Source organism: Gekko japonicus, unplaced genomic scaffold, assembly GCF_001447785.1.
Source record: "Gekko japonicus isolate JY-2015 unplaced genomic scaffold, Gekko_japonicus_V1.1 scaffold2220, whole genome shotgun sequence".
Classification (NCBI taxonomy): domain Eukaryota; kingdom Metazoa; phylum Chordata; class Lepidosauria; order Squamata; family Gekkonidae; genus Gekko; species Gekko japonicus.
This window is the reverse complement of record NW_015163671.1, coordinates 51,429-67,823: the sequence shown is the minus strand read 5'-3', so window position 1 is coordinate 67,823 and position 16,395 is coordinate 51,429. Positions and strand designations below refer to the sequence as shown.

The 16,395-nt window shown below is 41.4% G+C and overlaps 1 protein-coding gene across 1 annotated transcript in view; it reads right to left on the bottom strand.

Annotated features, from left to right (window-relative positions):
* The window catches only part of DNAH12 (dynein, axonemal, heavy chain 12), a gene marked incomplete at its 5' end in the record, with an annotated part of 84,400 nt that overhangs the window by 17,395 nt on the left and 50,610 nt on the right, over positions 1 to 16,395 (bottom strand). The window contains 9 exons of the mRNA XM_015407751.1: positions 1,523 to 1,673; positions 2,222 to 2,366; positions 4,127 to 4,285; positions 4,394 to 4,534; positions 6,383 to 6,558; positions 7,443 to 7,635; positions 8,825 to 9,017; positions 10,070 to 10,284; positions 15,587 to 15,732. Coding sequence (XP_015263237.1) covers positions 1,523 to 1,673; positions 2,222 to 2,366; positions 4,127 to 4,285; positions 4,394 to 4,534; positions 6,383 to 6,558; positions 7,443 to 7,635; positions 8,825 to 9,017; positions 10,070 to 10,284; positions 15,587 to 15,732 — 1,519 coding nt within the window. The remainder of the gene's footprint in view (positions 1 to 1,522; positions 1,674 to 2,221; positions 2,367 to 4,126; positions 4,286 to 4,393; positions 4,535 to 6,382; positions 6,559 to 7,442; positions 7,636 to 8,824; positions 9,018 to 10,069; positions 10,285 to 15,586; positions 15,733 to 16,395) is intronic.

Sequence of the window (16,395 nt, the reverse complement as noted above, 5' to 3'; positions counted from 1 at the left end):
TCCTGCTGAATTACAAAATCCAGTCCTCTCTCAGGATCTTTACAGCCTTTCTGTGGACATAAATGAAAGTCAGCTACCAGTTACATAGCTCAAGATTTCAAATAGGAGATCTATCCAAAGATTACTCTGCTGTGTAAATATTTCAGACTTTTAATTTCTCCATATAGTCACAATTTCTGAAAAAGAACTTTCACATCTTCCTCTGCAAAGAAATTGTTCTGCAATAGTGTGGTCAGGCTTGATTCAGATATAGGTGTGCACTTAAGAAGCCCTAGGCATCTACTTAGCTTTCCTATATCAGATCATTTAATTCCTGGAAAGAGGTATACATCAACAATATTTCTGGTTCGTTATGGGTCTAGTATGCAAGTAATACTATTAAAGAATTTTTGCTTTCATTTTATCCTTTATCACAGCATCTTTAACACTAAGTCAACAGAAAATTATGCCTTTCATTACTGTTCAACAATTAAAGGAGAGCAGTTGCATGAATCCATAAAAATATCTTACCCCAAGATAAGCAGGTTACAAGCAAGGAGTCCCTTCTAAGAAGCTCCCAATCAATTCCCAATCAATCAGACCATATTTATAGGTCTTTAAGATCATCTCCCCATAACAGCTAACTGTCCCACTTGAGAAGTCTGCATATTCTTGGCTAATTATCTTATAATTTTAAACGCCATACAATATTATCCATACTTCAGTATCTTCTTACTGTTAGTTCATTCTTGCTACTTATCATAGTAGAGTCTATGTGTGATTACAAGTTTCTCACACATATGAATATCTGTTGGCCCTCAACCAATACACCTGATATTTGAATGATAGCTTTGCTTTTCTGAACTTGGAAATTCCTGCCATTCTCAGATACTTCTGCACCTTGGCCTTAACATAGTACCTTTGATATTGGTTAGATGAGGGGTCTCCATTGTGATGCCCATGGGTGCCATGGTGCCCATCAATACTGTTCCTGGCATCTGCCGGGTGTTTTTAGAAAGTGGACAGGGCCAGGTGAGTCTTCTTCCCAGCAAGGTTTCTGATTGGCTGTGCAGATTTTTAAAAACCTTGCTTTGGCAGCCGCCGCCAGCACAGCATAAGGCTCTTCACTGTGTAACTAAAGGTAAACTATGAAAGACATTTTGTGGCTGGCTCTGCCTCCTGCAATGGCCATTTTGTGGTTATGCCCATCATGCTGTGTCAGAATTTCAAAGGTGCCCTCAGGTTGGGAACCTCTGGATTACATGGTTCGTAATCTACACAAGGCCATATTATTGTGTCCCTCCTATGTTTCTTGCTCCTTTCCAAGGCTATTACGTTCCTTTTAGGCATGTTTAGCGGAAAGGCTAGGTCAGCTCTTTTTCTGGTGTACAAAAACATCCTCCCTGATCTTTTTGGTCAAGTCCAGCAACTGTTCCCCTATATTCCTGGCCATATCCGTGACAAGAGGCACAAGGAGCATACTGGGAGCTTGTTCATCTCTTCAATCAAAGTTCAATTCTGGACAGAAAATACCAGAACTCACTAGCCATGGGATCTGCTCCAGGAGACAGCACAAAGATCAGAGGAATTGTAGAATTTGAATCCAGGTAGCTTTTTGTAAGATCGAATGGTGGTGGCTCAACAAATTTCTTCCCAAGTTTGTCAGTCACGAAGGTGGTTATAGCTGGTGTAATCTATTTTAAAATACATTTCCACACAAAACAGAGTTTGGTTGTAAATCTAGTTCATGTCACATATTACAGAGTACAAAAACAGTAAATATTTAGGTACCTGTAAAATAAATTCTGCAGTCTGTGGTTGCAATCCTAATTAGATTTATGCCATTTATATCTACAGGGTTTTTACTCATTTTATTTACAATTTTTCATTTATGAAACAGAGAATTCTCCACTTAGTTTAAGTGGCAGTCACATAAAATGGTTTTTTCCCTGTCATTACATTGTTCAGTCAGACAGATCTGGTCTGTCTATCCTTGTTAATATGGAGAGAAAATTTATCGTTCACTTTGTATTAGGGCAAAGTCTTTCCACCCACATGTCCTAATCTGTATTGGCTTGGTTAGTTCATGCCTAATGGTCTCCACAGACAGCTCTCAGTGCCAAAGTATACAGTATTCCCTTGGTGTAATGTATTACAGAATTTGCACTGAAATTCTAGCCAACAACAGGAAGCTATGCTTTGATTATGTTATTGATTACAAAATTATTTTCATATATATTACCTTGTCAGGTCTCAGACATCGAAGAATAATCATCTTCTGTATTTCATTCAAATTTACATCCCATGGTCTTGGTAAGGGAACAGTCTGAGGTTCTTTATGGTCATATATTTTGCGCCAATCATTTATTTGTGAAGCAACATGATTCCTAAAAAAATGTAAAACAAAAGTGCCCAGAGTTCAGCTTTTCACATATACTGTCTCTTGGAGATGTCAGCTGTTTTCAGAATACATAGTACTTGCATGCCTGCATAATGATGTGCTATGCCACACTTCTGCAAGTTGTATGACACTTTCGCAAACCCCTTTCCTGATCACTGCTAGTCCAAGGGTCCCTACCCAGACAGTGTTCTGCTGGTGGTCAGACCATCAATTTATTTGATGGTTTTCCTCTCCTGTAGGGACCTAAAACGGCTTACAACATTGTTCTCCCCGCCTTCATTTTCTCCACCCAACCACCACCTTGTGCCCGGCTGAAGGTCACCCAGTGAGCTTCCTTGGCAGAGTGCGCATTTGGATCTAGAGTCCTCAGATCCTAGTTTGACACTTTAACCACGGTACCACTTTGGCTCTCAGTTGTACAATAATCAGACACTCAAGTCCTAATCTTGATGCCAAATGCTGCTAGTATAATTAAATCAAAAGAAACAGTGGACCTGCTACTGTTGTGCCAAAATAGCAATGGCAGCCCTCAGTGCCTACAATGGAAAGAACCTCTTTTTAAAAATACTTCCTATTGTATTTTTGGTTTTAGTGCTATCACTGCTACGTGGAGCCATTTTATAAGTACCGAAACAGTGCACAGAAATCAATGGGCTTAGAAAAGTAAAATTCTGCATACGATTTTACTTTAAATGTACTAATAGAATCAGCACATGGAGAGCAGTAATCAAATGTGGAAGCTCAGGAATGGCACTTGCAATTCCCAGTGTACAAAATAGGTCCTGATTTGCTTCTATTTGTGGTTTCCATCACTTGGCAAGTACCTTTATTAAAAAGCAGCAAAATGTTTTTGTTATATAGAGAATAAAGAGAGCAATATTAGTTCAGTTTCTATTAAACTGATGAGAATGTAAATGATCAAAGGTTTCTAGCCATTTCTGATAAAACTGTTCTTATCTTAGGAGAGCAGTGATGAGTTAAAGCCTAAATATGGAGGGGATTGGAAACTGAATTTCATGGGATGGTCTCTTACCCAGATCCATTCAGGATTATATGTGTACCCCTCCAGGCTCTGGGCCAGTTTTAATTGATTTACAGTTCTTTCCTATGCAGAGGAATGAGCATAGGAATGCGCTACCTGATGCCACAACTGTAGCAGGTCATTCACAGGAGTTTATCAGAACAGTCTTATCACATTGGAAGATTTCTGAGGTATTTTTGTTTTTGTTTCTTTCCAACAGCCCAAGGATGTGTACAAACTATCTGGATAGGGGCAGCCTTCCAAATATATGTTCAGCCTTTGCCCATCGTAACATCTGACAAATGCCCAGAGGGAAGCACTTGTTTGGGTCTTCGATGCAGTGAGTGCTTGACTGAGAGAGCAGAAGGTCCCTGTCACCTTCAAGCAGGCTGTCATACAGCTCTCTTGAAGCAGTATCCTTGAACCTGGAGGAGTTGAGCAATTATCACCTGATAGTGTTAACTGTTTTAAACTACTCTAAAGATTCTATGTGTCCAGGAGCACAACTGACCATTTTGGACTTTTGTTTCCTTCTTTTTCTTTTTTAAAGCACTTTTTGTTGGTGGTCCTATCCTGTTGTGCTAATAGTCACAGGACACCAGGTGTCCATCAGACTCCTAAATCAAGTTGTGTGGCAGAAGGTTAGGAAGTGTTAGGAATACCCGACCCAAGATACTGAAATACTTTACTATGTTCATGTTCTCCCAAAAAATTGTCTAAATTACCGTAGTGCTTTAAAAGAAGGCATATCACTTGCACGACAGATTTCATCCCAGCTTTTATCTTGTAGCCAAGATGGGTCTGGATTCTTATATTTGCTCTTGAGGCCTACTCCTCCGGTTAATAAGAACATAAATTCTTGATGTTCTATTTCTTTCTTAGCCCTATGTTAAAAATGAATGAAAAAGTATCTTATAAGTTTATTATGTTTCTATGTAAAATGTAAATATTTCTTGGTTTATAAAACGATTCCAGAAAAAAGGGCCTCTTACATGAGGAGGTTACAGCACAGTAAAAATGAAAACAGAAGCTTATCTTTCTCAAACAGGGAACGGCAGACATTGCAGTACAAGTTGTATGTGAAATGGTCATTTAGGTATCGTAAGCGTTTTTCCAAAATTTTAGACTTGTTACTACAAAAAAGAAACAGATTTGGTCAGAAAACTGAGGCCCCCAAGAAGTCACAGTATCCCTATAATTTTGGAGATGAGTATAAGAATCCCAGAACCCTAGCCTACCTCATAGGGTTGTTATTGTGAGAAAATGGAGGAGGAGAGAACAATGTTCTAAGCTGGGAAGAAAAGCAACATATGCATATAAGTACATTCAAAAATGCAAGCATAACCCAGCCTAGAGAAGGCTGTCTAGGGGGCGAGATTCTAGGCCCCTGCATCCTCACTTAATTCAGGCAGGCCTGGATTTTTGGAGTGAGACAGCTGGCTAGGAGGTTGCTTGCTGCTTTATATTTTGTACTATAAACTGTTTTATAGTTAGATATTTTTGTGGTTCTGTATGTTCTTGACTAGAATGAATAGTGTTAGCATCCTTCTGTAACTGAACACAAGAAACCTGGTTCAAGTCCTTGTTTACCCAAAGACACATGGCTGGCCAGAATCAAGTCACCAGCCATCAGCTCTCCATCATTTGGGCCCAGGTGCAAACATTCTGCATCCCAAATCACTGAAATCCGTATACCAGTGTGGGTCCAAATGCAAACTGCATGGCAAAGCATCACTATACAATTCACCACTTGGCTGCTCATTTGGAATGAAAGCCAGTTTGGTGCAGTGGTTAAGAGCACGGAGTGTTCCCTCTAAGCTGTTAGTATGAGCTAGCTCACAGTTTTTTAGCCTCTGGCTCACACATTTTTGTCTTAGCTCAGGAAGGATGGCTCCAGAACAAATTATTTTATGCAGTAGCCAAATTCCTCGCTCACAGCTTTAATGCCAGTAGCTCACAAAGTAGAATTTTTGCTCACAAGACTCCACAGCTTAGAGGGAGCATTGGATCTGGAAGAACCAGGTTTGGTTCCCTACTCCTCCACATGGAACTGCTGGTGTGACCTTAGGACAGTTACAGAGCTGTTCTCTCACAAGCAGTTCTCGAAATAGCTCTTGAGCCCCACCTACCTCACAGGGTGTCTGTTGTGGGGAGGGGAAGGGAAGGAGATTGTACGCTGCTCTGAGACTCCTTCGGGAAGTGAGGGGTGGGGTATAAATCCAATCTCTTTTTCTTCTTCTTAATAATAATTAATTGCAATGCTTTCAGTCTACCCCTTCCTTGAAGGCCACTAGTAATAATAATTATGTATGTATATGTTTTTATACTCACACGTACACACATATACAGCAGCTGGTGAGCAAAACACTGTAAATAAGAATATTGTCATTGCTAACAAAATAAAATATTGTAAAGAACTAAAATTCATTTTTGAAAATGAAATGAAAACTATGGTGGAGCTCTGCAAGAATATTTGTAAATGCATTTTTAAAGAGAGGAAGGAGGACAAATATCTAGGAGCAAAATATAATTAGGTCATATGATGTTAGGTCATTTCGTTGCTCCGGAGGATGGTCGGGAGCCACGGAGCGAGCCAACACCACACAATGGGAACATCTGGAGTAATCTGGAATGTGCCATTGCTCAGTATACGTTCAGAGTGACGGAGCCGGTCTTGGTGGTGTTGAGGAGGCATAAGAGACCTTGAATAAGAGCAGGGATAGTACCCGCTTCAACGGGGTTCATCTGGAGACCAGTACTGATCGTCAGACAGCGATCCCAAAGGGGAAGGTGATGGATGATGAATGCAGAGCTTTTGGTCAAACCGAGACCGGGATCTAGAACGCTGGCTAAGAAAATGCTCCCTGCCCTCCAAACTGTGGATGGGAGTACAGGAGCTACGAGATAAAGATCAAGAATCCCGCTGAGATGATAAGTGGTGAGGTGATCTCGTAGACTGTCCCAGTGGGATGAGGCCAGACGCGAAGGACAAAGTAGGCAGAGGCGTTGGAGGCCGCAAACATGTCTTCTGAGAGGCGACAGCTACCACAGGAGTTGAGGTCACTAAACCAGTAATTACGACTGGATTGACAGTTGAAGTCAAAGCCGATGTCAAGGGCTTGGCCTTCGATTTTGAAGCAGCTTTATCATCGGGTTTCTTGGGTTTAAGTTTTGGTGCTTTAGAAGTTCCATCTGATTTTTGAGGGGGGGAAGAGTGAGAAGCGGCCGAAGACATGGTAGGGCATAAAGCCGACTCTAAAAGCAGAGCCCAAAGCCTAATTTCCCTATTACGCCGAGTTTGTCTAGTAAAACTAGCACAATGGACGCAGCTATCAACCCGATGGGAGTCTCCCAAACAGAGGAGACAAAAATCATGACCGTCATTAGAAGGTATCTTAGCTGGACAATGACGACACAATTTGAAAAACTTTGTTTTGCCCATACACTGTCTACCCCACTGGGGGGGGGGGAACGAAGAAAAAGTGAAGAAAAAGATCTTTTTTTTTATAGAACAGAGAAGAGACAAATGGAACAAGAAAACAAGGAAAGAAGAAGATGAACGAATATACTCAGCTGAGGCAAATACGGAGAGCAGCAGTAACGAGGTGTGAACATGAAGGTGGTAAAAAAAGAACTGAGTGGGAGGCAGCTCTCTCCCCCACTCCAGGCATGCGCAGTACGTGCCAGCTCCGCAGGGCAGGAAGAGAACCCGCCAAAAGTTTTCTGAGGCAAAGCTCTAGAGGTTTCTCCGATTGAGGTCGTGCGCAGGCGCCCAACCCATGTGTGGGACTGCACAGAGACCACGACGAAGATCATGACACATACAAAAAGCAGAATAATTATGAGGGGACCATCTAGAGACAATTCATAGTAGCATTTCATACCATACTCAGCAAATGCTGACACGCCTGCTTCGATTATCTCAAAAAGAATGGTGTTGCACCACTACTTCTGTGAACTGTGGCTGCTATGTCTATCATTAGGATCTGAGTGTTAGCCATTTTATACAATTGATTACATATTAAATTGGAAGTTGCTTACCTGTTGTTTCTTGGTAATTTCATTAGACATTACTTTGGCACAATCCAAAATCGTAATTGCACTTTCATCTTCCAAAATGTTCCCTTCAGAAGACTGTAATGTTTCTAAAATCTTTTTCTCTATGTCTTTTAGTTGTTTATTATTGGCAGCTGACTGGAGGATAAGAGCATTCCTTTCCTCCTCTAATTCAGGCCTAAAAACAAACCCAATCTTACTTACTTTGCTACAGTTACTACAAAAAAAATTACTATGTTTCACTGGCAGCCTGTAGCTATCAGGCAAAATTTTTAGTATAACACGAACAATATATTTTTAAAGTGTTATCTTTGGTATTTGTAGAATGATGAGGATCTCAAAACTATCAAAACAGCCATTAATGTCACTTGTAGCCTTTTCACTGTTAGCCTTTAATCACAATGTTAAAGTCCACGTTTGCTTTAACCAGAGTATAACCGGAGTACAGGCAATTACATATACATTAGGTCTGCCAACCTCCAAGTGGCACCTAGAGATCTCCTACTTTTACAATTGATCTCCAGGTGACCAAGATCAGTTCCCATGGAGAAAATAGCTGCTTTGTAGGGTGGACTCTATGGCTTTATAAAGTCCCCTCCCCAAACACGATCCTCCCCAGGCTCTACCCCCAAAATCTCCCTGTACTTTCCAACCCAGAGGTGGCAACCCTAATATTCATGCAAAGGTGACTATATGCCATATATCCCACTGAACGCCTAAAGTTCATTTGCCTTCTCCTTTCTCTAAGCAAAATGCACAGGTACATTAGGGTTCCAAAGCATTTAATTTTCAATATGTCATTTGGTTTGAGATGCTACTTAAAAGCTGTTCAGATGATAGTTGGCCTGTTCCTGAAACACTGCGTGTTTTGCGTTCTGGAGTGTGTCTCTCAGACAAACATCCTCCCTCCCTCATCCAGACTCCAGCTGAAGGCTTAGATTGCCAGGACAGGAAGATCCAATGCTGAAACAAGCACAGTATGCCCTCATCCAGACCTTAAACTCTACAAAAAGTGAGTAGGACAGCAGGAGAGGAAAAACACAAGACTTATATCCTTTCTGGCTCTTGCCATGCACAGGGGCTTTGGTTAGGGGAGAGTAGGGCCTGAATGGGCTGAATCTAGTAACCTGGTGTGCATTTGTACTGGCATTTTTGTATAGTCTGCTACTGAACGCCGGCCACAAGGTAAGGCCACAATCAATACTGCAACCCCTTACCTATCACCCTTATTCTCTGATTAGCCCTTCACTTTGATATTTTATGACTGACAAACTTGTAGCTCATTAAAACATTCTCTGCAGTCCGCCTTCTGTATTTTGGGATACAAATGAATTTTATAAATTCTTCCAGATAGTATGAACACTTACCTCTCCTTTGCAACAGCAATACCTAGAAGCTGGTCTTCAAGTCCTTCTGGAGTTATCATGAAGTTGAGCAAAGAAACCTTTGTGGCTAATTCAGGCAAATAATGTGGATTTCTTAATTTGGTAGTAATATAAAATTTGAAATCAAAGGAATATTCAATAATTGTTTCACCAAGCCGAATACAATCCATGCCTCCTAATGTTGAAAAATCAAACATTTATATTTATTCACTTTTCCTGAGTACACAAGAGCATTAGTTCTACAATCAGGTGGCAGCAAAATTAAACTGCTAGTACTAAATGTGATAGACAAGGTAGTTCAGTGGACCTTTATCATCACCTTTCTTGATGTTTATAAGGAAAGAAAAATTTTCTTTTCCAAGAAGTTAACTTTTTGATGGTAGCAATAATTTCTCAGATAAACTCAGACCTGCACAGGAAAGGCAAATGGAGGAGTCCATTGAAGCAACCTAAAATGTTCCCCAATGCCACAAGGCTTATTTTCTTATTCAGGGATACTAAAATAAAATACACATTGGATGGAAGTCACGGAGCACCCACCTGTGGGGAAAACAAAGGACTCTAAAAGTTTTCCCCCCCTGGTTTCAGGCTGAGTCTAGTTAGTGCCTAAAAGAAGGGCTTACTCTTATTTTGCTTTGGAATTAGCAGTTCCTATGTCTGCTGATCGAATACAATAATACTAATTCATCTTGTAAATCTGTAAATGAATAGTTTCTATAATGACAGCATGCATTTCCAGTGCTCTCTTTAATGTGACTTGATGCAAAAGCAGAAAAGGGCCTCTTTATCTTTTAATACCTTTGTAGAAGAGGTGATTTTGGCTTTGCAGAGAAAGTTCCTCTCCTATGCGTTAAGTTTCTTTTCCTATTGATCATTCTAGCTTTCTTCTAAAACGAACTAACTCTGATTTGGATTTGGAGTGCAAAACAATATAAACCACGGTAGACTGCTAATATGTATTATCTATGGTGTATGGAATTTTTAATTAACATAGGATTATGACTTTTGTATTTAAATCTGTTACAATTACAAGGCAGTATACAGTTACAAGGCAGTATAGTCAAAAGATATTACAGAACAAGAGATCAAAAAGGCTATTCTCATATTACCTTCCTCTGACGCTGGGCAGCAGTAGTTAAGGAACAGAAAGAAAAATATTAACTGAGACAACAAAACGATCAAGGAGAATCAAATGCATAGGTTAGAGTTTCTCTACCTTTCTCATACCTTGCTTAAAAGTTTGCTTAAGCAGCAGGGGCTCCAGCGAAGGGTCTATCTCTTCCCCAACATTTTCAAGCAGAAGTGGAGTTCCAAACTGAATGCAGTTTTCTAGAGTTCTCATGTAGTCTGTGTCTGTTAGCTTTATGACACTCAGCCTATTTTCTTTTTCAGAATTTTTAATCCATTTATTTGCTTGACCTTGTGGATCAATCATTAATGGCCTACAACATAATAATCATACATTATTATAAAGGTGGAATCCTTAATAAGCTTGTGGCACCAGGGAAGGGCGAGCTGCCTTTAAGAGATCAACATGAGAGCCCAGCTGGAGGCAGTAAGCCTGTGGCTCGAGTACGGCTGGAAGGTCACCGGTTGGGTAGAGAGTGGGTACTGGGAGCTGGAGCCACAAAGTCATACCTCAGGCCACAAAGTCAGGAGAGGGCATGCTTCGGACCCCTCCCAGGCTATCCAGGTGCAAGACCAGCTCTAGGGGAGGATTTAAGGGCGGCTGCATTGAGGAGCCAAATCGCAGAAGACACCTGAGCTGGAGAATGTGAGGCAACGAATGAGACAGCAGCATTGGTGTGGGGCAAGGAGCCTAGGCAGCCAGGTCAAGGGAGTGCTGGAAGAACCCTGAGGGTGACCCCTATGTATGCTGAACCCTTGAATAAAGCTTATTATTGCAAATCTGCCAGGAGTCTGCGGGTGAGTGCTTATGGAAAATAGAAGGCCAACTGCTCCGTAGTTTGCTGAAGCCCTCCCCACTAGCTAGACCAGGGGGCTGGCCCAACACTGAACGAGCCCCAGCAGCTGCAGAGCTATTTGCAAAAATTGTCAAGGTCAATATATGGACTCTTTGTAACTTTAAACATTGTGCCATGGCTATGTTTTTCAAATCTAAATCTACCTAGATTTACAGTGCAGTCCTAAACAGGCCTATTCAGAATCCTACTCAGGCCTATTCAATAGGGATTACTTACAGGGAAGGGTTTGCAGGATTGCACTGTACGACTGTTACAATGCTATTTAAATTAATTTTAAGTAATTTTTTTTTTTCTGGGGGGAAAACTCCTTGTTTAGAAGTTTTTTTGTTAGGTCTTGGGTTTCTCTAGTTACAATGCAGAGAAAAGATAAATGATGGAAAGGCACCAGTTAGAATGAAGAATGTCTGTTAAACTAAGAGAACAATCCTCATCAGAATCAGGTCTATTCAGAATCATACTCAGGTCTATCCTGTATGGCTTACTCCCAGGAAAGTGTCCTTTAGGGTTTCCATTCCCCTGACAGGGGTGGGGGTTTACATGCCGATGTGCCCAGAAGTGACATCATCACGCTGGGCATGTTGCAGGGGGGACGCTCAGTCATTTAAGGAAAAACCATTGAGTTTTTACTTAAATGATAGAGCGTCCCTTGCAACGTGCCCTGTGCGATAACGTCACTTCCAGGTGATGTCATTGCGGCCCATGTGCTTCATGCATGCACTGAAGATCTTCAGGACTGGGAACACACACACACCCCGCTGGCAGCCAGGTAAGACCTGGCAACCCTAATGTCCTTATTAGATCGCTGACACTGAGTTGGGAAACTCCTGGAGATCTGGGTGTCGAGCCTGAGAACGGCAGGGTTTGGGAAAGGGAGGGATATTGGGAATATTGTACCCTTCAAACCACCCATTTTCTCAAGAGGAACTGATCTCTGTAACCCAGAGATCAGTTCCTCTTGAGAAAATGGGTGGTCTCTGTAACCCAGAGATCAGCTGTAATACTGGAAGACCTACAGATGCCAGCTGGAGGTTGGCAACCCTAGGATTGTACTGTTTATCTCACCTGTGTGACCTAGAAAGGATCCTCAGGCTGCACTCCCCTCAGATCACTGCTGGTGTCTGCTGAGTCATGCAGCCTGTATGATTGGGGGGGGGGACAAAGTGCACAGTGTGGAGTTGAATGGGATGGGGTAGAAGTAATGAATGCACAAGGGATACTGAACATGTTCTATAATGACCCCTTCTCTCATGCTTGATATGTTTGGCTCTACAATATTGACACATATATACACAGTAGTCTATATCAACACTGATTATGTGTTTGGTATTATGGAAGACTGGGTTTTTTACTGTACAAAGGTATGTTTTTAATACATTCTAACATTTTAAATATATTTTTGTGTCTTATTTTTAAATGGTGAATATACATTTGTTCAGCTTTTCTTAGTCTGCGGGTGAGTGCTTATGGAAAATACAAGGCCAACTGCTCCCTAGTTTGCTGAAGCCCTCCCCAACAGCTAGACCAGTGGGCTGGCCCAACACTGAATGAGCCCCAGCAGCTGCAAAGCTATTTGCAAAAATGGTCAAGGTCAATATATGAACTCTTTGTAACTTTAAACATTGTGCCATGGCTATGTTTTTCAAATCTAAACCTACCTAAACAGTCCGCAGTCCTAAACAGGCCTATTCAGAATCCTACTCAGGCCTATTCAATAGGGATTACTTACAGGGAAGGGTTTGCAGGATTGTACTGTACGACTGTTACAGTGCTATTTAAATTAATTTTAAGTATTTTTTTTTCCTGGGGGGAAAACTCCATGTTTAGAAGTTTTTTTGTTAGGTCTTGGGTTTCTCTTGTTACAATGCAGAGAAAAGATAAATGATGGAAAGGCACCAGTTAGAATGAAGAATGTCTATTAAACTAAGAGAACAATCCTCATCAGAATCAGGTCTATTCAGAATCATACTCAGGTCTATCCTTTAGGGTTTCCATTCCCGATTTCTGTCGTGGCGGAATCGGGCCCCAGGGGGAACTCCGCCCCCTGAAGCTGCGTCACCAGAGGTGACGCAGCCACGTAGCTCACGTTGGGGGCGTGGCCCAGATTGTCGGGGGGGAAATCATATGGTTTCCCCCCGACGATCTGGGCCACGCCCCCAACGTGCTCTACGTCATGCGTCACTTCCTGTGACGTCCATCAGCAGCTCCCGGACCAAAGCGGAGCTCCCCCGCCGGTGAGTAAGAAAGACTTGGCAACCCTACTTCCAGGTAATGTCATTGCGGCCCATGTGCTTCATGCATGCACTGAAGAACTTCAGGACCGGGACACACACACACCCCGTTGGCAGCCAGGTAAGATCTGGCAACCCTAATGTCCTTATTAGATCGCTGGCACTGAGTTGGGAAACTCCTGGAGATCTGGGTGTCGAGCCTGAGATTGGCAGGGTTTGGGAAAGGGAGGAACATTGGGAATATTGTACCCTTCAAACCACCCATTTTCTCAAGAGGAACTGATCTCTGTAACTCAGAGATCAGCTGTAATACTGGAAGACCTCCAGATGCCAGCCGGAGGTTGGCAACCCTAGGATTGTATTGTTTATCTCACCTGTGTGACCTAGAAAGGATCCTAAGGCTGCACTCCCCTCAGATCACTGCTGGTGTCTGTTGAGTCATGCAGCCTGTATGATTGGGGGGGGGGGGACAAAGTGCACAGTGTGGAGTTGAATGGGATGGGGTAGAAGTAATGAATGCACAAGGGATACTGAACATGTTCTATAATGATCCCTTCTCTCATGCTTGAAATGTTTGGCTGTACAATATTGACACATATGTACACAGTAGTCTATATCAACACTGATTATGTGTTTGGCATTATGGAAGACCGGGTTTTTTAGTGTACAAAGGTATATTTTTAATACATTCTAACATTTTAAAAATATTTTTGTGTCTTATTTTTGCTTGGTGAATATACATTTGTTCAGCTTTTCTTTTCCATAATAAATCTGATTTTCTGTTTGGCAATGCTGTCCCTCTTCTAGGTACATGGCACATGCCTTGAACATCCCATCTTCATCATTTCTTTTGGCATTTTTTTTGCCTTATGTCTCTCAATCTATTGTTCAGAGTTTTCTAAATGTATAGTTTACATAGAATGAGTCCCAAGGAGAACAACATATAGTTTACATAGAGTGAGTCCCAATGAAAACACAACAATCAAATTAATTACAATTTAAGATCAATAAAACTACTTCAGAAAGAATGAAGGAGAAAAGCTATACAGCAACAAATAAAATCTATACTAGATTACTGCAATGTGCTCTATGGGGAGCTGCCCTTGAACACTGTCCAAAAGATACAGTTGGTAGAGAATGCCACAGAGTGTTGACTGGAGTGGGTAGGAGGGACATATGACTCCAATCTTGTTCCATCTACACTGGCTTCCAGTTTGCTTCTGGGCTCAATTCAAGGTGCTGGTATTGACTTTAAAGCCCTGTACAGCCTGGGACCGACATATCTTAATGACTGCCTCGTCCTGACTCATACACCCCAGCCATCTTTATAGGCTATGCTTTGGTTGTCCCCCATCTGAATCTTTACAGGTAGCAACCAGAGAAAGGGCATTCTTGGTCGTGGCACCAAAACTTTGGAACTCCCTCCCTAGGGAAATTCATCCGTCTCCCTCTATCAGTGTCTTTCACCAGCAGGTGAAGACTTTTTTGTTCTGTCTGATGTAACCCCCAAAACAGTTACTGGCCCTCCTTCTAGTGTTGTTTATGTATATTTAATTTAATTATTTTATAATTTTAATGGTATTTTAAATTATTTAAATGTTTTAATGTTTGTGGACTCTGATCAAGAGGAAAGGTGGCATAAAATGTTTTCGGTAAATCAAATACATAAAAATCAGAAGAAACCATAGCAGCACATTAACCACAAAGGCTTGTCTCAAGAGCATTTAGAGCATGCTTAAGGGACATAAAACCCCAAATATAATCAGGGAACTGATTTAGTAATTTGGAAACTAGTAGAGAGAACACCCATTTTACAGTGGCTTCCATAACAGATCAAAAGACCATCAAAATCTTAATGGCAGGAAGGTACATATGGCCCCAGTCTTTGAACAGTTCTAAAGGTAAGCACTAGCACCTAAAATTTAGCCCCAAAACAAATAGGTTATCAGAGAAGCTCACACAAAATTGATGTTGCTTGTTCTTTATGACTAATAACAGATATCAGTTGGATCTACTGAGCCTGCCAAAAAACCTTCAAGGGAAGCCCCACACATTCCAACATGGAATTATCTGGCATATAAAACAGTTGACAGTTTCCTCAGTCTCAGGAAGAAGTGTACTCTGTGAAGTAATCAAAGCTGATAAAAATACTTTTAACTATTTCTTCAACCTGGATCTGGAAGCTGAACTTATTATTACTGAAAGAATGTGACTCCCTTCAAGACAGGCAATTCCACTCGTCCACTGATACTAGGACAGTGAACCATGAAAAAATTTATCTTGTCTGGATTAAGTCTCCATTTATTCATTGTTATCCAGTCGTCTTCTACACAGTCTTTCATGGACAAACCTACCATAGCAAGCTCGGACAGAAAGGAGAAAAAGAACTGGGTGTCATTAGTATCTCAAAAAGAAAACAGAAACAGAAATAGAGAAGAGAAAGATAAGCAATCAGGATATAGAAATCAGTTGTTAGTGCAGAAAGTTTATTTAAGATTGTTTTAGCAAAATATTAGTTTTTTGTTACCTACCAACGCCTAGAGTTGTTAACAATCACACCGTTGTCTATGGAAAACTGATCTGTTGGAAGCCCTGCAATATTCCAGGCTCTGATTTTTATTGGATCACCAAGTGTCTTACTCAGAGAGAAGTTCTCAGAACAAGGAATATTTTTCTCCTGCAAGAACAGATATATTTTTAAACAGTCTTAAATCAACTAGCAACTTCTACTTAGCAGCAGAAGTGGAAAGGACAAACTGGCAAAGATTTCTCCCAAATTGCTTCAGTGTTTATGAGTATGTTTGGCCTATTAGGCACTTTTGGGGTTACTTTGTGTACTAGGATTGTTTTGCTTTAGTCTGAGTTACAGCCAAATCCACATTTAAACATACAGGGTTGTGTGTGCACAAAAACAAATACTGTGTAGATTTTTCAGGGCTGAAAAGAGCAATCTAGGTGCTGCAGAAGTTTAAACATAGCCTTGGCCATAGTTTTCTTGAATACTACATAGATAATAGGTTGGATCCAAAGTACCACCAGTGGAGCAAAGTTGTGGGTTGGAACCGTCCCCCCACCCCCTCCCACTGGGACCTCTGAAATCCTGGAGTCAGGCAAACCTCACAAATAGTGCAGGGAGTTGGCAGTGGGGCATACAGTGGGAAGGGGCAAATCAGCAAAAAGCGCACAACAAAAGTAATACAATTCCATTTTTGTAAGTACAACTCCATCAGCTGACCCAGCTGAGCTCTGAGAAGCAGCAGGAGACAGAGCCGCTGGAGGGGTGAGTGTTTTGCTTTCAGCTGAGGTGAGTTAGCTGAGGGTACTGTGTGGGAGGACTGTG